General features: G+C 47.1%; 1 protein-coding gene and 1 long non-coding RNA gene across 4 annotated transcripts in view; one reads left to right on the top strand and one right to left on the bottom strand.

Annotated features, from left to right (window-relative positions):
• Window positions 1-1,081, bottom strand: part of Il17rd (interleukin 17 receptor D) — a 254,656-nt gene extending 253,575 nt beyond the window's left edge. For 2 of the 3 annotated variants that reach the window (NM_001191937.2, NM_001411766.1), the window contains exon 1: window positions 889-1,081. In NM_001191937.2, the coding sequence (NP_001178866.1) occupies window positions 889-1,014 (126 nt within the window). In that variant the 5' untranslated portion in view covers window positions 1,015-1,081. The remainder of the gene's footprint in view (window positions 1-888) is intronic. The other variant, XM_063275628.1, reaches the window with a different exon arrangement.
• A 38-nt stretch (window positions 1,082-1,119) lies between these two features.
• LOC120097513 (uncharacterized) lies at window positions 1,120-3,534 on the top strand. The gene is made up of 2 exons (XR_005495009.2): window positions 1,120-2,187; window positions 2,625-3,534. It is a non-coding gene; the product is annotated as an uncharacterized LOC120097513 (long non-coding RNA).
• Window positions 3,535-20,462: the final 16,928 nt, after the last annotated feature.

Raw genomic sequence — 20,462 nt, 5'->3', positions numbered from 1 at the left:
GAGCACAAAGCCCGTGTTCTCACAATAGGATTGAAGGTGTGAGTGGCCCTTGTCTCTGTGGGAGGTTCAAAGTCCCCAGGCCAGGGGACTGCAGTATCTAGACTGCATCAAAAGAACACTCAGCTGTGAGAAGAAGGCTTCCAAGTTCCCAGAGAAAAGTCTGGGAGCCACCATGGTCTCGGGTCTGGGACACCTGGCAGAGCAGACGAACTTTCGCTGCCCTTTGGCCACAAAAGCATCCTCAACTCAAGCTGGGACCCCGGAGTATGGGATGGGGTGGGGGACCACTAGCCAGACGAAAGGCTGAAATGGCAGCGTTTCTGAAAAAAGTTATGAATCGGCGATTGGGTAGAAGTTGGGTGACGGCGCTGCCTAAAAGAAACAAAGCAACTGTGAGAAAAGGGGTGCATCCTTCCCTAACACCCCAGGTCCCCTTTCCTGGTTGACCTGAGCCCTTGCAGAGCTGTGGACTGGAGTTCCAGGGCACGAACCCCACACGGGTTCCGAAGTGCACCGGTCCTGCCGACAGCCCGGAAGATCCCAATCCGGGACGCGCAGCCCCCGGGGCAGAGGGCCGGGAACAAAGGGTGGGGCGCACGGCCCCCGCCTCTCCGCCCAGCCACCCGCCTTCAGGAGTGGGACCCCAGCCAGCGGCCGCGCCTCATTAACAACACAAAGCCAGGGGTCGGCGGCCTCTTTCATCCGGGCCCGGACCTGCAGACGCGCGCCCGGTGATCCAGACGCAGGATGGGCTAGAGGAGCCGGGGACCCCGTTGCTCGCAGATCGGGCGTCCAGCGATCGGTCGGCCCCCGCTCGCCAGCGTGCGAGCACCTGTGCGCGCGGCGCGCCCCCAGGTAGCCTGGAACCCGGAGAAGCCTTCGCCTTACCCTCCAGCCACAGGTGTCCGCGCCTCTCGCGCGGCCCGAGCCGCCCGCGGCCACTGCCAGCTGCGAGCCGTTGAGGCAGGCGTTGACAGTGAAGAAGAAGGAGCAGAGCTGCAGCCACGGGGCCATGGCCGTACGCTCGCCCAGCCGGGCTGGTCTCCGCTAAGTTGCAGCCTGCAGCTCGCTCTCTAGCCCCTCTAGCTCCGAGTGGGCGGTGGCAGCGGCGGCAGAGGATGGCAGCCCTCACCGAGCATGCGCTGCCGTGTTTCGCCCCGCCTCTTTCCCCCAGGTCCCGCCCTAAATCTCAGTTTTCTGCCCTAGTCCCGCCCCTGTGGCCCGGCCCTTCTGTCTTGGCCCCGCCCCGCTGCCGCGGAGACTCTGGCCTCAACTGGAGGTTGGCACAGCATGAGGTTCAGCGCTAAGGGATTTTTTTTTTTTTAATCTAAAGGATTTGTCCAAATGATTTCTCCGTGCAAAAACTTGGGGCGACTCAAAGAATATAATAATAGTAATTTTAAAATTAATAATTTAATAAGTACTTGCTTTTCAAATGTCAAGTTCCTTCTTGCATCCTACCAATGAAATGACAAGGAAATGTCATAATAAAGCCTCTAGGGAAATCCTGCCTCTGCATTTACTCCCGGGACCTAGGACAAATTACTTACTTCCTCCGAAGTGCTGCTCCCAGTAAGACAAAATGGAGAGCAAGACTCTTCATCCAGAGAGAGCTCTACTAACACGCAGGAAGCAATCAATAAAGGCTACAACCACGAACTGACTTGTGTAAGGTCACATAACTAGAACTGAAAATTAGCGTTCTTTTCAGACACAAGTCAAACTTACCTTAGGAAATGTGTCTCACAGTAGCAAAATGTACAAATTTACTGCTATTCTGCCACCCCCAACCACACCATGCATCTGTGCATCGGAGCCCCCCAGCCCTCAACTTTGCACCCTCATCTCTACAGCAGCTTCATCATGGCTGACCCCCTTTTACTCCCACCCCTACGTACTGTACCGTACAGACATCCACCCCGACACAGATCGCTTAATTTCCCAGCTAACACTCTTCAGTAATGATGTTCAAAAAGGAAACCCATCCAGGTCTTCACCCTGCCCTCACTTCTTGTCTCTAACTGTACTGAGTCCCCCTTGACTCAATCTTGATCTTTTTTTTTTAAACTGTCCTTTTGTCCATTCAAGAAGGCAGCCTCCTTCACATTTCAGAGCCCAGAAAACCTTCCTTCTAGCAGGGCATAGTGGCTCCTGTCTTGAATCCCAACACCCAGGAGGCAGAGGCAGGTAAGAATGTTTTGGTTTATATGTCACTGTCAAGAGTTCAGACATGGGGCTGGAGAGATAGCTCAGCGGTTAAGAGCACCGACTGCTCTTCCTGAGGTCCCGAGTTCAAATCCCAGCAACCACATGGGGGCTCACAACCATCTGTAATGAGATCTGATGCCCTCTTCTGGTGTGTCTGAAGGCAGCTATAGTGTACTCATATACATAAAATAAAATCTTTAAAAAAAAAAAAAAGAGTTCAGACATGTTTGAATATGCTTGGCCCAGGGAGTAGCACTATATTTGGGGGTGTGACCTTGTTAGAGTAGGTGTGGCCTTGTTGGAAAAGAACAGTGTGTCACTATGGGGGGTGGGCTTGGAGACCCTCCTCCTAGCTGCCAGGAAGCTAAGCTGTTCCTGGCTTCCTTTGGTTGAAGATGTTTGCCTCCTTTGGTCAGCAACTCCCACAGCATGTCCGCCTGGATGCTGCCTGGATGCTGCCTGGATGCTGCCTTGCTTCCTGCCATGATGATGATGACTGAACCTCAGAACCTGTAAGTCACCCAATTAAATGTTGTTCTAAGAGTTGCCTTGGTCCTAGTGTCTCTTCACAGCAGTGGGACCCCTAGCTAAGACAGCCAGAGTGGTTAGGCGCCTGTCCTGTGGGGCCATAAAGTCCACAGAAGACTGCCCTTCCAGATGAGCCTTCCCTGAGTAGACACAAGAGGCACACTGCTCCTCTCAAGAATCTGCAAGTTAGAGCTTTCCTTCCACCCTCCTTCTTACTCTAGGCATTCCAAGTCTCCTTAGCAAAGGCTGCCCAGGCTCAGGGTTGCCACAGAAGATATGTTGTCAGGATGGATGACCTGGCTTTGGGGGAAAGACTGAGAAAATCATGAGGTTATTGACTCCTTAATCTACATGCACTGTCTAGACATATTCCATAACTTACTAATCAATCAGGCCCAGCGATTTTAAACTATTCTCTCTCTCTCTCTCTCTCTCTCTCTCTCTCTCTCTCTCTCTCTCTCTAGTTATTTTCTGTGCTCACTCTATCTGCGTGCACACCTGCAGGCCAGAAGAGGGCGTTGGATCCCCATTATAAATGGTTGTGAGCCACGATGTGGTTGTGAGGAATTGAACTTAAGACCTCTGGAAGAGTAGTGTTCTTAACCACTGAGCCATCTCTCCACCCCTGTAGTGGTAATTTTGGTTTCCAGTGGGTCACACTCACACCCAACCACCCAGGAGTTCTTTGGATTTGAGAATAAAACACACACACACACACACACACACACACACACACACACACACACACGTCAGTTAATTTATGACGTGCTGTGACTAGCTCAAAGATTGGACACTAAACCTTACCCTACTACCCCAGGCCCAATGGGGAAGTGACACTCGGTCTTTTTTTTCGGAGCTGGGGACCGAACCCAGGGCCTTGCGCTTCCTAGGCAAGCGCTCTACCACTGAGCTAAATCCCCAACCCCGAATTCTTACATGGATGATCAGATGTCTCTCCTGCAGCTGTTCCATCCCATCCTTCTCTGAGTCACAGCAGTTCTCTCCTTCGTTTCTCCCAGTTCCTAGCCCAAGCAAATCTACAGGTCCTGCCTCAGTCTACCTGCCTAGCCATTGGCCATTGGCTCTTCATTGATTGATCAAAAACCAATCGGGGACAAGCAATAGAGGGGGGGGGTGTTGGGGATTTAGATCAGTGGTAGAGCTCTTGCCTAGCAAGTGCAAGGCTCTGGGTTTGGTCCTCAGCTCGGTGGGGGTGGGGGGTGGGGGTTGGGGGTGGGGGGTGGGGGTGGGAATCATGTCTCTTCCTTTGACTATCAAAGCAATAGAGCCAATCCCCAGCAACCCCCTCCCTCTCTTTTTCTTTTAAGGATATATATTCTAACCTTGAGGTTTCTGAGTTATGGACGTGAACTACTACCAAAGTCCTCACTATTTTTTCACCTTAATTGCCTCTCTGATTGCTAATGGGGTGGTGCTAATTTCAGTCACCTCTCCCTCCTGTCTGGCTCACCTTTCTGTCCTTAATACGTGGCCCTCTACTTGTCCTGAATCTTCAGCTGGCAAGAAACTGTCTTTGCCAAAAAGATGTTGATAGTCTGGGAGTACAGTTTCCAGGTACACGCTCCTTGGTGTTTTGTTTTGTTTTGTTTTGTTTTGTTTTGTTTTGTTTTGTTTTGTTTTGTTTTGTTGAAGTTGTATTCTGCAGGGAGGAGAAGGGAGGGGAAGCGACACGTGGAGTTTATGGAAGAGAGCCTTACAGACAGGGTTAGGGATGAGTGTTGCCACCTGGGTTTTATTCACATTATCATGTGATATTGTAGTAGTGAAGGCATTGGGCTTCATGCTGCAGAGTCCAGAGACTACTCTGCTTTTCTGAACAAAGATGGTGGGTTCAGAAGGAAAACCTTGGGGTGTCCAGTCTAGAACACAGTGGAAAGACATCCCTCAGGCCCAAGGAATGAAGGACCTTCTGCTTACCTTCTAACAAGACCTCAAGCATGTGTGGAAGTGAGAAGAGGAGCCACATACATCAAAGGGTCTAGTTTGGCCAGGAAGTTTAGGCTGTAACTTGAAGTTTTACAACATTGTTGCCGTTTTGGTCTTCCGTGGTGATTATCCTCTTTTACCCTGGCTTTCTGGAATGTTGAGAGCCACAGGGAGGGACCTGAAGCTTCTAACCTGGAAAAAAAAAAGATAAAAGAACAGGACCCCACACGGCCTCATGAATCATGATTTCCTCCACACTGCTGTAGAGATGAACAGGGGAGCCCTCCCCAAAGGCAGGGTCTGCTCCTACCCACCAGGAGCAGGATGGGGGAGCATCTACAGACATCTTCACTATTCCTGCCTGTCTTACTTCTCTGCCCTCACTGGTTGTCACTCTGTTTGGCACAGCAGTCAGATACTACCAATCGGTCACCGATCACCATGTACCGCCTTTGTCTAGCACGTTGCATGGCCCTGGGGTCCATCTCCAGCATGACTTAAAAAGGCTAGGCTGATTCCATGATAGCCTGCAAAGTGGCAGTTCAGGAGACTAGGCCTAAGAACTGGGCAAGCCCAGGCAAGTCAGTTCCTAGAAAAAAAAACAAACCCAGGCTTCAGGCAGCTAGTCAGAAACTGCCCTGCCTTCCGAAGCTGCCCTGACACCTGGCCTGAGGCAAGGGCAATGGGTCTGCAGCAGTTTCCAGACTTCCCCAGCAGCAGTTTCCAGACTTCCCCAGCAAGTTGCCCTAGAGGTTAAGATAGAGGTCACCTACCCTTGAATCCCCCTAATGCACTTTAAATCAGGCCTGTGAGCTCTCTTGGTTGTCTCTCTTATCTTGGAATGAGAGGCCCCAGCATGCTGGCCTCCTAAGCCTGCCCAAACTGATGACTGGAGACCAAATATTCAAATGTTTGAGACTATGGGGGACATCTGGATCCAAACCACCCCAGTCTCATGTAACATTTCATTGTCATGTCTCAAGTTGAGTGGCTATGACAGTCTCTCAGAGTTTCTTAGAAGACCGCACACCATTTTGTATGAATCGACTCAGGTCAGATTTTAAAATGCATGATTCCTGTCTTTCTGGAATTTTCTGCTTAGCATACTTAGAGATGGCTGTTAGCTGCAGTGTGGGTCCTGGGATCCAAAACTGAGTCCTCTGGAAGAAGAACTGGTGCTCTTAACCAGTGAGACATCCCTTAAGCACCCCTAAGATTAGTTTTTTTTTAAATTATGTGTATGTGTGTGTTGGGGGGGGGGGGCGGGCTTTGTACCCATGAATGCAGCTGCCAGTGGAGGTCAGAGGTATCATACTCCCCTGGAGCTGGGGTTACAAGCCACTGGGAGCTAGCTGCCTGTTGCAGGTGCTAAGAATGGAACGTTGGTCCCCTGAGCCTGCTCTCCGGCTACTGTGGTTTTTATTTTTAATTAATTAATTTAGAGGCATGCTCATGCTTTCTGTCCCAGACTGGAACTTGTTATAACCTTGGCTGACTTGGAATTCAAGATCCTCCAGCCTCTGCCTCTAGGTGGCAGGTGTCCAGCTCTACCCCAGAGGAGCTCTGTACTCCCAAGTTAGGCAGAGCCTAAAGCTCCTCACCAGGAAGTGAGGTACACACTGCTGTGGGACAGACTGGCAGCTGTACTCTGACAGTTCTCTTCCTACCCAAGGCCCTGGCCTAGGAGATTCTACGGGTCTATGTATAGCTACAGTTTGCTTCAGGTGGAGCAGAAAGTAACAGCTTGCAAAAACAGAGCAGGGCACTGAGCCGAGCTCAGGTACAAAATAACTCAGGCGCACATCTGCAACAAAACCTCACATCTGCAACAAAATGTGCTAGCTTTGAGAAACCCCAGGAAGTACCTACTGCAGGCTGCTTCCTCTCCTCACCAAGCGACCTGGTGGCCTCGAGTGGGACAGCAGAGCTGCATCTCCCACATCCTAAAGTACGGATGGAGACCTCTGTGGTTTAGCGCAGGCAGGGTAGATACAAGTGCTCACCCCTTCCTTCACTACAGGGTTCCACTGGCCTTCAGTGCACATAAATAGATAAAGTGGAAATCTGCAATAAATTCTTCCATCCCTGCTGGCTGCCATTATGTAATGTCTCACAATGTTTCCCAGGGACCCTTGAGGCAGTCTCCTTTACTGCCTCCGTGGAGCTTCCAACTTTGTTCATGACTTCCAAACTGCTCTCCATAAAATCCAGCCGTCTGTGAACAGGTCACTCTCACAGTCTGTGCCTGCAAAACTATGCATGTGTCGTCAGGAGGCCAGTGCTGAGAGTGGTATGCAGGGCCAGAGACCAGGTTTCTCTTTCTGAAAAGTGGCAACACTTCAAGCTCGGTTCAAATGAAATCTTTCACAAAAACGATTTTAAGCTCACAGAAGTAGTCCAGAAATAGTTCCCAGAGTACCAAAAATAATTTTCACCCAAAGACTGCAAAGGTTTACTCCTGTGTAACCAGAGTGCGATTGTTGAAGCCAGAATCTTAAGGCAATATAGTTATCTATAGCTTTTAGAATGTCGCCATTGTTCTTGCTGTTTGAGTAAAAAAGTAAGGAAAAAAATGTAGGGTAAGCAGAGCAGTGATAGCAGAGGCTTTGATCCCAGCACCTGGGAGGCAGAATCAGGAGGTTCTCTGTGAGGTTGAGGCCAGCCTCATTTATAGAACAAGTTCCAGGACAGCCAGGGCTACACAGAGAAACCCTGTCTTGAAAATAAACAAAAGGTAAAGCAAACAACAAGAAAACCCAACAAAAGAAGATCAAGCTTAATGAGGAAAGACATCAGATATTGAACTTTGGTTTGCAAAAGAACGTCTGTACACACATGCACCTATGCACACACACAGCACAGACATTTCTGTCTGTCTGTCTGTTATCTATGAAAACAGAAAAAAATATAGAATGAATTCCAATATGCTTTATACCCAGTTTGTCCTCTTCGATCCCCACCTCCAGTGCCGGGTGTGATGCTCAGGACTGCCTGGTAGAGGTAAGCTAGGCAACCCCTATGAATGAACCACATTTCTTCCTGGTCTCTATTGTTGATGTTGCTATGATACATTTTCTCCATTGTTTTGTTTATTTGTTGTATTCAGGGTTTTGTTTTTCAGTGCTGGAAGGGTGGCATCCAGGGCCTCAAACAGGCTGGGTAAGTATTCTACCTAAACCTTAAATTCTAGAAGAGATGAATCACATACTTTCAAACATGTGCCCCCACTGTGTGCGTGTTCGTGTGCGTGCGTTCATGCGTGTGTCTGTCTGTCTGTCTGTCTGTCTGTCTGTCTGTCTAGGTCAGAGGCAAACTCTCTGGAGTCAGTTCTTCCTTCCACCACGAGGGGCTTGGAGAATAGCAGGCATTTTTATTCACTAAACTGTCCTTCCAGCGCCAGCTTCCCTTGTTTCACAATCAAGACTCCATGTAGTTATCTGACTTTATTAGGCTGCTCCTTGTGACAATCTCTCAGACTTTCTGTTTGATGACCTTGAGGGTTTTGAGGAGTGCACATTAGATGGTTTGAGGACTATTCTCAAAGCTCATTGTCTAAAGTGGGCTGTAGGTTTCTGACAGGGAACCACAGTCTTGAAGTGCAGCCCCAGTCCAGAATACTACTTTGCATTCAATTACCGTATCTCTTCAGACTTCTCCGATTTATCCACATCTTTCGGTCCTTGTATTTTCCCTGCCTAGCTCTAGAATAAACCATTTCTCCAAGAATCTATGGCTCCTATATTGTCTCCCATTTATACACTATGTTCTAGCTATATGCATTCCTATTGGAAATCTCAGTGCTCCTAGGTCTTCTCAGGGGACAGGATATGCATTTATGTCTTAATATATGTATGTATTTATATATTTGTACATATTTGATTTATCTACCTCTCTCTGTGTGTACATATGTGTGTATAGATCTACCATGCGTTCCTTAGATAATTTGAATTCTAATCTAACACCACAGACTCATTGTAGCCTTCTATTCTATCTTGTCATTTCTTCTTGCCATAAGGAGAAATTTGCCTTTTATCATTCACAACACAGTTTACCTGCACCATAACATATCTGGCAATTCACAGAGCAATGTACTAACCAAATCAGACATCCTCAAATCATTGCATCTGATTAGTCATTTCCCATGAAGGGAAGCACAATTGGGAGTGCCCAGGGAATCCCCTGGCGTTATGACATCCCTCCATGAGGCAGATGGCCTAACTGAGCCTTGGAGAGGTTTACTGAAGATACTCGATAATGTTTCAAAGATGGCTCCATAAGGATCCAGTGTATCTTTGGAATTAGAGATTGTTATTGGTGCCATTTCTCCCAAATCATAGTAAACAACTCTGAGAATCAGCAGGGGGGAACAGTATCTCTCATTACACCTATTAGCTCCCTGGAATCGCTTTGCTTTTTTTTCCAGGAAATTTGAGATCTGCTGGTTTAGCAGTCTTAATCTCAAAGGAAACCTAGTGATGACTCCATTGGATCGGAAGGTCAGGCTGTCACAAGGCCATTTTGGATCCCTATTGCCACCGAAAGGTATTTCTTTCCTGGCTGGAGTGATTGATCCCTAATTCAAAGGGGAAATCGATGTGTTTCCACAGTAGGGGCAAAGATCGTGATCTCTGGAATTTAGGGACTCTTGGGTACAGCACTCAGTATTTCCATGGCTGTTAATGGAAAACTATAACAACAACGAAAACAAACAAACAACCGGGCAGAGCCGAGGCTGGATACATGGCTTAGCCACTAAGATTGCTCTTCCAGAGGACCAGGTTTAATCCCCAACACCTACACAGTAGCTCATAACTGTGTCTAACTCCAGTTCCTGGGGATCCATTGCCCTCTTCTGGCAGTTTTGGGAACTGCATGTACACGGACGTTCACGTGGGCAAAACACCTGTACATTAACTATGTATGTATGTATGTATGTATGTATGTATGTATGTATGCATAGTATGTATGTATATATGTATTTATGTGTGTATATATGTGTGTATGCATAGTATGTATGTATATATGTATTTATGTGTGTATGTATAGTATGTGTGTATATATGTATGTATGTGTTATAGTATGTATGGTATATATGTATGTATGCATAGTATGTTTGTATGTATGTATGTATGCATGTATAATGAACAGCAGGAGTACTGGGTATTCAGAGTTTGGGGAATTGAGGTTTGAGTCTGCTCATCAATCAGTTGAAGAGTTCCCACCAGCTAACCTCTCTGAAGGTAAGGGAGACACAGAATGGGGAAATAGTGTAGGAGGGTCAGAGATCTCAATTATATGTTAAAGAAACTACATATTTTCCCCTGATATATGAATGGAATTGTTCATGTTGAATATTTTTAAAGATTTATTTATTTATTTTTATATATAAGTACACTGTAGCTGTCTTCAGACACACCAGAAGAGGGAATCAGATCTCATTACAGATGGTTGTGAGCCACCATGTGGTTGCTGGGATTTGAACTCAGGACCTCTGGAAGAGCAGTCAGTGCTCTTAACCACTGAGCCATCTCTCCAGCCCTGTGTTGAATATTTTAATGTTATACAAAATTAAATTACCATTGTAATTGCATATAAAAGTTGCTGAAGTTACAATTTAGTCCTTTGTGGGGTTGAAACAGGGTCTTATATAGCCCATGCTAGCCTTGAGTTCACTATGTAACTGTCTTGAATTCCTAATGTTTCTTTTACCTCTGAGGTACTGGGATTCCAGACTTGTATCTCCCTGCCTGGCTCTAGTTTAGACATTAAATAACCGAATATTCAGTGGGACAGTGACTAATTAATATAGCTAGCAATACATACAATTACTATTGGGACTGCTTTGTCATTTTGGAAAGAGCTTCTCCCAAAAGATGAGAGCATCTTCATTCCTGTATCCTAGAAATCATGGACCTTTGGGCGTGTGTGAGAGGAGCACAGGGAAGGTGAGTACCAAGGGAAGCGTTTACTAGTTATCAATTTGTTACCGCTTAGGTTCAAAGTTCACCCATCATAACTGATAGGCAAAAAATGAAGCTGGTCTACTTTTTTCCTGTCAGCCAGCATTATACTATACTTGTCAATAGATGGCGATGAAGAGACGCCACAGGAATAAAGAAGCACGCTCCTGCTGAAGCATTCCTGCAGTCTAGCAGGCTCTTGGAGGCGTCTTCTCCAGCTCGTTTTCAGTCACCACTGGGTGGCTTTTCCCGCTGGTTCAGTAGTGTCCAGCTTTGTCTGGTACACATGCAGTTTTCCCAATACCAGGTTTTACAAAAGCTGCCTCCCGCAATACTCAGCACCCAGAAGTGCCAGTGGCCAGAGCGCTCCTGTTCTCGCTGTTGGGAAATTTCATGAAAGAGCGGTTTTAACCATATCAGAGTCAGTGGCTCTCAAGATAGCACAGCAGTTTCTCTGCCGCCCGGGAATCTTGGCTGCCCTCCCCAGACCCAGGTCTCTGCTCTGGCAGAGGGGCTCTATTTTGGGTTGTCCTCAGCTCCAAGCAGTAGCTGTTGCTTCTTTTGTTTTCTTTTGAGGGAAAGTGGACAGGATTTATCTTTTTTTAAAAAATTGGATAGTTTACTTATTTATATTTCAAATGTTATTCCCTTTCCCGGTTTCCCCTCTGTAAACCCCTACCCTATCCCCCTTTACCCTGCTTCTATGAGGGGGCTCCCCGACCCACCCTCTCCTACCTCACCACCCTAGCATTCCTCTACACTGGGGCATCCAGCCTTCACAGGACCAAGGGCCTCTCCTCCCACTGATGCCAGATAAGGCCCCTTCAGCTCATTCAGTCCTTCCCCTAACTCCTCCATTGTGGTCCCTGTACTCAGTTCGATGGTTGACTTCAAGCATCCACATCTGTATTGGTCAGGCTCTAGCAGAGCCTCTCAGGAGACAGCTGTATCAGGCTCCTGTCGGCATGCACTTCTTGGCATCAGCAATATTGTCTGGGTTTGGTGTCTGCATGTGGGATGGATCCCCAGGTGGGGCAGTCTCTGAATGGCCTTTCCTTCAGTCTCTGCTCCAAACCTTGTCTCTGTATTTCCTTTAGACAGGAGCAATTCTGGGTTTAATTTTTGGAGATGGGTGAGTGGTCCCATCCCTCAAACAGGGGTTGGGGAGCGCATTCCTAACCTCTGGATATGGTCTGGACAGGTTCTCCCTCCCATTTGTGGGGTATTTCAACTAATGTCATCCCCATGGGGTCCTGGGAAGTTCTTGCTTTCCTGTCATCTGGGATTTTCTCATTGCTACCCCTAGTGCTACACAGCTCTGTTCAACTTCCCGACCCTCTGTACATCTCCTCATCTCCTCCCATACCTGATTCCTCCCCTCTTTTTCCCCTCCCCTTCCTCTCTTCCTCCCAAGTCCCTCCCACCCTCTATTTCCCTTGACTATTTTGTTGCCCCTTCTGAGTAGGACTGAAGTGTCCACTCTTTGGTCTTCCTTCCTCTTGAGCTTCATGTGGTCTGTGAGTTGTGTCGTGGGTGTTACAAGCTCTTTGCCTAATATCCACTTATCAGTGAGTGCATACCATGTGTGTTATTTTGTGACTGGGTTACCTCACTCAGGATGATATTTTCTACTTCATTCCATTTGCCTATGAATTTCATGAAGCCATTGTTTTTAATATCTGAGTAGTACTCCATTGTGAAATGTACCACATTTTCTGTATCCATTTCTCTGTTGAAGGGCATCTAGGTTCTTTCCAGCTTCTGGCTATTATAAATAAGGTTGCTATGAACATAGTGGAGCGTGTGTCTTTGTTATATGTTGGAGCATCTTTTGGGTATATGCCCAGGAGAGGTATAGCTGGGTTCTTGGGTAGTACTATGTCCAATTTTCTGAGGAACCTCCAGACTGATTTCCAGAGTGGTTGTACCAGCTTGCAATCCCATCAACAATGGAGGAGTGTTCCTCTTTCTCCACATCCTCGCCAGCATCTGCTGTCACCTGAGTTTTTGATCTTAGCCATTCTTATTGGTGTGAGGTGGAATGTCTTCCTGCTTTATTTTCCTAACTGTAGGGCTTACAGCTGTGTGCCACAACTTTCTTTACAAATTTTTTTAATCTTTTTCTTTGAGAATTTCATGCAATGTCTTTTGATTATATACTCTATATAGTGTTCCCTCTATTTTGAACTTACCAGTCCCCCCTTTCTCTTATTTCTTATTATAGTCATTAGTTCCTTATTTTTTTTTCCTGCTTAAATTATATGGTTTCTGTGTACTAGTTGGACGCAGGCTAGTCTGTACCTGAGATAGTTCCAGAATTGCTTAGTGGCTCCCCAGTGTTTCTCTGAGGAGAAAAAAAACTGAGTTAGGCAGGTGTCAGAAATGCTTCAGTACCCTGGAGCCCCCACTCGCTTTGAGATTGTGCATACAGAATACTCCACCTCCCTTGTAACAATGCACTTGGCAGCCTAGTTCCTTCCCCGTGTGTAACAGGCACATACACCCCTCTGCAAACACTCAGCGTCTTCAGAAGCCCCTCGACATCCCATCTGTGTTAGAGATACACTTACTCCCGTCTCTGGACAGCGTTTGAGTTCCCTTGCCACTTAGAACAGAGTAAGGCAGCTTCTGTCCAAGTACATTCCTAATATATCCAAATAACATAAGGGGGTTGGAGAGATAACTCAGTGGTTAAGAGCACTGACTGCTCTCCCTGAGGTACTGAGTTCAACTCCCAGCAACCACATGGTGGCTCACAACCATCTGTAATGGGATCCGATGCCCTCTTCTGGTGTGTCTGAAGACAGCAACAGTGTGATCATATGAATAAAATAAATCTTAAAAAAAAAAAAAAAAAGGAACGTGAGGGCTAAGCTGGCCTGACCTGGTGAGCAAAGCTGTGTTTTATAGTAGAGAGAATCCCCTATTTATTATCTTCTGTCCATGCATAAGTGGGCGTGTGTGTGGTTGCAATCAGAGGTATTAAGGGACGGGACAGGCATAGTAGAAAAATGAGTACACAACCTAGACTATCAACTAAAATAGAGAACGCCCAGGGGTTGGGGATTTAGCTCAGTGGTAGAGCGCTTGCCTAGCAAGCGCAAAGCCCTGGGTTCGGTCCCCAGCTCCAAAAAAAAGAAAAAAAAAAATAGAGAGCGCTTAGAAGTCACCCCTCGACCCGAGAAGGAGCTCTACCATGGGGGAAGGAACCACTGGAGTTTGAAGGCTCCTGAGAGCTTGGCCTTTTTACTGTTGGGCCGTCTCTTAAACCTCCTAATACTGAGTTGGTACTTTTGGTCCCTATTTCACAAGGGTTAGGACAGATTAACCAAGAAAGGACAAGTGACAGAGACAGAAAGGGGCTGGAAAAACAAATAGGGAAAGGCCTGTCACTACAGTATAATTGATAGTTCCTATCACAAGCCTGGGTCACAAACAGATTAATTTGTTCTATGTTTATATACTGTTTAGAATGTTAACACAGGGAGGTGGATAAAATACAGTTTCTAGTGCCTAAAGAAAAAAAAAAAAAGAAGTCACCCCTCACTCCCTTAAACCACCTAAAAGGAGACCAGAACAATAACCCAGGCCCTGGATACTCCTGCTCCAGGGGCTTTAGGTCCATCTTGATAGTGTATATCTCCTTGGTCTGTTTTATCTCTTTGCTCCAAATAAAATTATCTCACTTCTTTTGCAGATCTATGTGAGCCCTTGTTTTCAATTCTTTAGCTAAGAGGCCAAGAAGCTAGAAACACCCAACCCAGATCCCACCACTGCCACAAACAGCCAGTTACCACAATGGTCCTAACCCATCCTTGGCAATGTTTTAGCCTCCCTTAAGCATATGCTAAATACACCCTTTATCACAGAGCCACACCCACCCTCCAGTCTCCTTTATGAGAACAGTAATCCCACTTACTCCACTCTCTACTCTCTTTCTACTCTCAGAAACCTCAAAGGAATCCCAAAGGCCCGCTCTTGTCACCCTGGCAATTAGGGGCTCAACACACAAATCAGGGTGAGGGGTAACAGATATCAGGGCTGTGCGGTAGCAATATTTCTATTAGTGTGAAAAACGAGAGAAACAACCTTGATATCTGAATGAAAGAAAGGAAAAGGAAAGGAAAGGCCGTGACTGCTTCTAGGAATGGCGGAGGAGAAAGTTTCCTGTAGATGTATGGGAGAGCACAGTCAGAGGCAGGTATGACTGGGAGAGTCCAGAGTGGTCCCGACCCTGCCTCAACCATGTGGGAGAGGGGACAGGATGGGAGAGAGGGGATCCAAGTCCAGCAGCCCAGAGGCCAAAGGTCCGAAAAGGGGCAGGTAGCCAAATGTCTGGATTTTATATGGAAGAAGCTATGGGAAGGGCAGGTTGGCCCCTGAGCTGGAGAGTTCAGGGTAGAGGGCCGGAAGTGCCAGCCATACTCTACCAAGACAGGTTGGCACTGAGGAACTCTGAGAAAACCTGGAGGCCAGGTCCACTTTGATGTGTTAAACAGGTACCACAGCCACTTGTCCAGGGTTTGAAACTCTATCAACAGAGACAGCTGAGAACACACCGTGGGGAGGCTAATTCGTCTGCTTCCGGGAGGCAGTGTGACGAGGACGATGGCAAACAGCCTTTCCCTAGCATAAAATGTAAGACTCTGAAGTGCCTGTGGTTGCTATGTTGTCCGTCCGCTAATGAAACCAAGCCGTCGTGAGTAAAGCTGCCCGACGAAACGCCCTCTACCTACCACCCACAGTCCATCGCTGCCCCTTGAAAACCCTGCTTCCCCGACACACAGGGCCTGCTTCCCTTTCTGCTTTCGGAGTCACAGTACGTTCTGCTTGAGAGCAGCTGATGGAGAACAGACCTCAGGGGTTTGGGGACCTCAGCTTTGCTTTGTCCCCAAACTTCAGGACTAAAAGGAGAAAGAGATCATTGCCAAGCTGATTAGGTAACCATATCACTAAAGATAACTACCAAACTTCTTATCCGCTAGTGAAAAACAAACCAAAGAGCCTCGGCCTCTTATGACATAAAAGAAAGAAAACTTAAGATTGTAGTAAGACAGCAAGCGGAGCCAGCCATCAATGGAACCCAATGTTTTGGGTCTGGGAAGATTCCTGGCAAACCCTGAGACATCTAGAGGGCTCATGTGGGAGCCATTCCCCGCCAGGATGCATTCCCTGCCACAGCTCTTTGCCTTTTACTTAGCTCAGGTTAAGACCATGGAAAACAAACAACGGACTCTTAACCTGGCATCGAATTCCCCCACCCCCCACCAGAGGAAATTCCTGCACTCGGTTTTAGCGCCTCTGTTTGGAGTGTGTTTTCTGGTATTTTAATTTTTAAATCTCTTAGGCCTTCCCTTGACTTTTAAGAAAATTACTTGTCGGGCTGGAGAGGTGGCTCAGCGGTTAAGAGCACTGACTGCTCTTCCAGAGGTCCTGAGTTCAATTCCCAGCAACCACATGGTGGCTCACAACCATCTGTAATGGGATGCGATGCCCTATTCTGGTGTCTGAAGACAGCTACAGTACTCATATACATTAAATAAATCTAAAAAAAAAAAATTACTTGTCGGGCTGGGGATATGGCTCAGAGGTTAAGAGCACTGACTGCTCTTCCAGAGGTCCTGAGTTCAATTCCCAGCAACCACTTGGTGGCTCACAACCATCTGTATCTGTAATGAGATCCGATGCCCTCTTCTGTTGTGTCTGAAGTCAGCTACAGTGTACTTGTATGCATAAAATAAATACATCCTTTTTCTAAAGATTTATTTATTTTATTCATAGATGGTTGTGAGCCACCATGTGGTTGCTGGGAATTGAACTCAGGATCTCTGGAAGAGCAGTCGGTGCTCTTAACCTCTGAGCCATCTCTCCAGCCCAAAATAAATAAATCTTAAAAAAAGAAATTACTTGTCTTTTGTAACTTTACAGACTCCAAGGCTGTAGCCTTTAAAAGTCTCTCTGTGACTTAGGAAACAGGTATGAATGGTAAGGAAATTTTGGCGAGGGAAATTATGTTTTTCTTCATTCAGTGCTGGATGCGTGTAGGTCTGAAATGATGACCTTTCTGTGGCGTTTTATGTTTTGTTATTGTTTACTATTAGATTTCGTTTTTAAAGGATTTATTTATTTTATGTATGTGAGTACACTGTAGCTGTCCTCAGATATACCAGAAGAGGACATCAGATCTCATTACAGATGGTTGTGAGCCACCATGTAGTTGCTGGGAATTGAACTCAGGACCTCAGGAAGAGCAGTCAGTGCTCTTAACCGCTGAGCCATCTCTCCAGCCCTGAGGTTTCTTAATCTTAAGAAATAACCACAAAGCTTTATGTAGGGCTCATCAAGTTAAAGGTCAATATGAACTGTTATGTCTAAAATGGGTTGAGTCAGAGCTGACCACTGGGCAGCACTTCCTGTACCTGCCTATGAGCTCAATGTAGTTTTTTGGTTTTTTTTTTTTTTCTTAATAAGCTGACAGAGAAAGATGCTCATCATTGTAGCCTGAGATAATTCTGATCTATAACCCTAATAGATCAGTATTATGATGTGCATTGAATAAACCATTCCTGTCTGATGGAGATCAGTGTTTGTGTGGTTTGTGGGACAGCTCATGCACCCCAAGGATTAATAGTAATATTGACCTCTTTGCAACACAGTCTCATGTAGCCCAGTCTTGAAATCTCTATGTAGCTGAGGAGGACCTTGAACTTCTGATCTTCCTGCCTCGACCTCCTAAATACTAAGATTCTAGGCTGGTGCCACCACTCCTAGCTTATGCTGTGCTAGAGATTGAACCCAGGGCCACCCGTGTACCAGACAAGCACCGTGCCAACTTCTTGTAGCCCTCTGCCTTGCCTATAACACTAACATTTTAAAAATGCTGTTTATCCTATTTGTGTGTGAGAGTGTTTTGTTCCCACACACCTCTGCCTATCGCCTGACCACTGCTGGTGATGTTTTATATGAGAAAAAAAAGCACATTGCAGGGGCTGAGGAAACGGCTCAGGGGGTAAAGTGACTGCTGCACAAGTGTGAGGGCCTCCAGTTAGGGCCTCCCTGGCGACAGCTAGGAGTTGTAGCATGTGTATGGAAATGCAGTGCTGAGTTAGGGGCAAAGACAGGCAGAACCCCAAAGCTAACTGACCAGCCACCCTGACCTGAGCGATGAACTCCATGTTCTCAACAGGAAGGTGGGAGGCAATTTCTGAAGACCCTGGCTGTCAACCTCTGGCTTCTGTCACACACACACACATGCACCTACATACACACATCCGTACAAACATGAGCATACACACTCAGCGCACGCATATGCACCAACAGTATAGCACATTATAAAAGTGCATGTGTGACAAGGGGCTTCTTGTGCGAAGTACATGGGCGTGCGTGGCGAGCAGTGACTCTCCCAGGATCGTGGGTTGCTGGTTAGTGCCTGCTGTCTTAGTTTCCTTATGTTTCACAGTTTTGAATACGAGAATGTATTATTTTCCCAATAGAAAGTTCACTATGAAGAAAGGCAGAGGAGGGAAGGGCTCTATTAACTGGAACAAAAGAAAACGAGCAAGGCTAGGTAATGGTGGCGCGTGCCTTTAATCCCAGCATTCTGGAGGCAGAGGCAGGGGGATCTCTGTAAATTAGAGGCTACCCTGGTCTATAGAGCAAGTTCCAGGACAGCCAGGGATATACACCCGGATTTAGAAAACAAACAAAAAAAAACCAAAAACAAACAAACAAACCCAAGACAAGACAAGGAAAGGAATGGAAAGAAAAGAAAATGGGAACAGGGCCATCGACTAACTGATCTAATGTCTGAAATCCTCACTGACCCCCGTCCTCCTCCATGCCCTGAGCACCTGGCTTACAAGCATGCACCACCACACCTGGCTCAGAGGGGTTCTTTCCTCCCTTCTTCCCTTCCTCCTCTCCCTCCTTCTTATAAACATTTACTTATTTTTTGTTGTAAGTGCTTGGGTGTTTTGCGGACATCTGTGCACTACATACATGCAGTACCCAATGAGGCCAGAAGAGGGAGGGAGAGAGCTTCCTTGGGTACGGAGCTAGAGATGGTTGGTAGCCATCTTTTCTGGGAACCAAACTCAGGTCCTCTGGAAGAGAAGAGGACCTTTACTGCACTTAACTGCAGAGCTATTTCTTTAGCCCAGAGCATTTTTTCTTTCTTTCTTTTTGATGGAAAATCAGATTTATTTTTCCCAGCATAAGACTTTCCGTAGTTTCGACAGAAACCTCGTTTACTTATCCCACAGGAGGACCTGCCGTTTTCCTAGGCTCCTGCTCTTTTGCCTTTTCCTTACTGGCTGATTATTCCTGGATCACTTTCCTGTCTCAAGACCATAGGACTTGGTTGTTCGCTTTGCTCGCACAGCTCTTACCGCAGATACAGGAGCAGCCTCACGCTTCAGAAGAGCCGCACATGCGTGCGTGCGTGCGTGCGTGCGTGCGTGCCTGCGTGCGTGCGTGTGTGTGTGTGTACTTACGCGTGTGTGGAAGCCAGAAGTCTACGTGAGGGTCTTCATCAATTGTTCTCCATAGGGCCTCTGTATTCTAACCTGGCCTTGAACTTGTTTTACAGCTGAGGTAGATCTTGAACTCCTGATTCTCATTATAGGAGTGGGTCACAACACCTTCCAGTTTACTTTTGAGACAGGGTTGTTCACTAAACCTGGAGTTCACCAGTTTGGCTGGGCAGGCCTCAGTCACATAGCCACAGCTCTCCCATAGGGAAAATTATGGCCGTCAGTCATGGAGGGGCAGCGCCCACAAGTCCCTCTCCATGTAGCTGAAGCATCTCAGGCCAAGCCAATAGGAAGCACCTGCGGACTGTATATAAGACCCCAAACTGCATATCCAGAGCCCTGATGTCAGGAATAGGGTGTGTGTGAGAATTACTCCATCTGTCGTCTGAGAGCATCTGTCACAAGAGCCGTAACACTGCCTGCAAAGAGAATGCTGTCCTGAAGCTTTTACCACCAGAAGTCTCCAGCACCCCCCTCAGGCTAGACAGCCCTCCACCAGTTCAGCTCGGCCCAGCATAGCCAGTGCAGCATCTCACAGCAACAGCAGCTGCAGGAGCAGTGGCACCAGAGCAGCAACAATGGCGGCGGCAGCAGTGGAAGCAGAGGCCATACCCCCTCCTGGTTTGTGCGTTTTCCCCTTCGCTTGAACCCTCCCACTGGGCTAGCCAGAGGTCTCCGTGGATAGCCTCTGGTACACAGACTGACAATGGTCACAATTAGGTGGGAGATATTAGCTATTAATACTAAGTTAAACACACAGCATATGAATTAATTATCCCCTCTTTTAAGGACAGGCTTGAAGACTGAACCAGAAAGAGTTCTATAGCGAGTAGACTCAGACACTTGTCTCAGCGACTTACTGCCTGAGAACGTGTGCTGGGAAGGCCCACTGAGGACAGACTGACCCATAGGGGACCACTTTGAAGGTCTTTGGGATTTTTAAGTGACAGTCTCTTTTTGTATCAGTTCCTGTGTAACATAGTCCATGGGGGTACATGACACCAGAAAGTGTGTTCAGGTCTAGCCAGTTGTATAAGGGCTGGCCATCCCCAGAGGAGCTGCTCACAGATCAAAGTGGTCTGTTTGGCTAGGCTTATTCGATATTGTTTGAAAATGTATCCCCGCCTGGGAAGCTTAACCAGAAATCAGGACTTTAGGGAGTCTGCAGCAAGGACAAGCACTGGGTCTCGTTCTTTCTCTGTGCGCGCGCAGCCTTCCTTCTTTCTGCTTCCTTTTGAAAATCCTGCCCCAATTCCTGTGGTTCCAGAGGCTGCTGGTAAGGTGGCCC

The sequence above is a fragment of the Rattus norvegicus genome, chromosome 16 (assembly GCF_036323735.1).
Source record: "Rattus norvegicus strain BN/NHsdMcwi chromosome 16, GRCr8, whole genome shotgun sequence".
Lineage (NCBI taxonomy): Eukaryota > Metazoa > Chordata > Mammalia > Rodentia > Muridae > Rattus > Rattus norvegicus.
The sequence above is the reverse complement of the archived record's forward strand: the minus strand, read 5'-3'. Positions and strand labels throughout refer to the sequence as shown.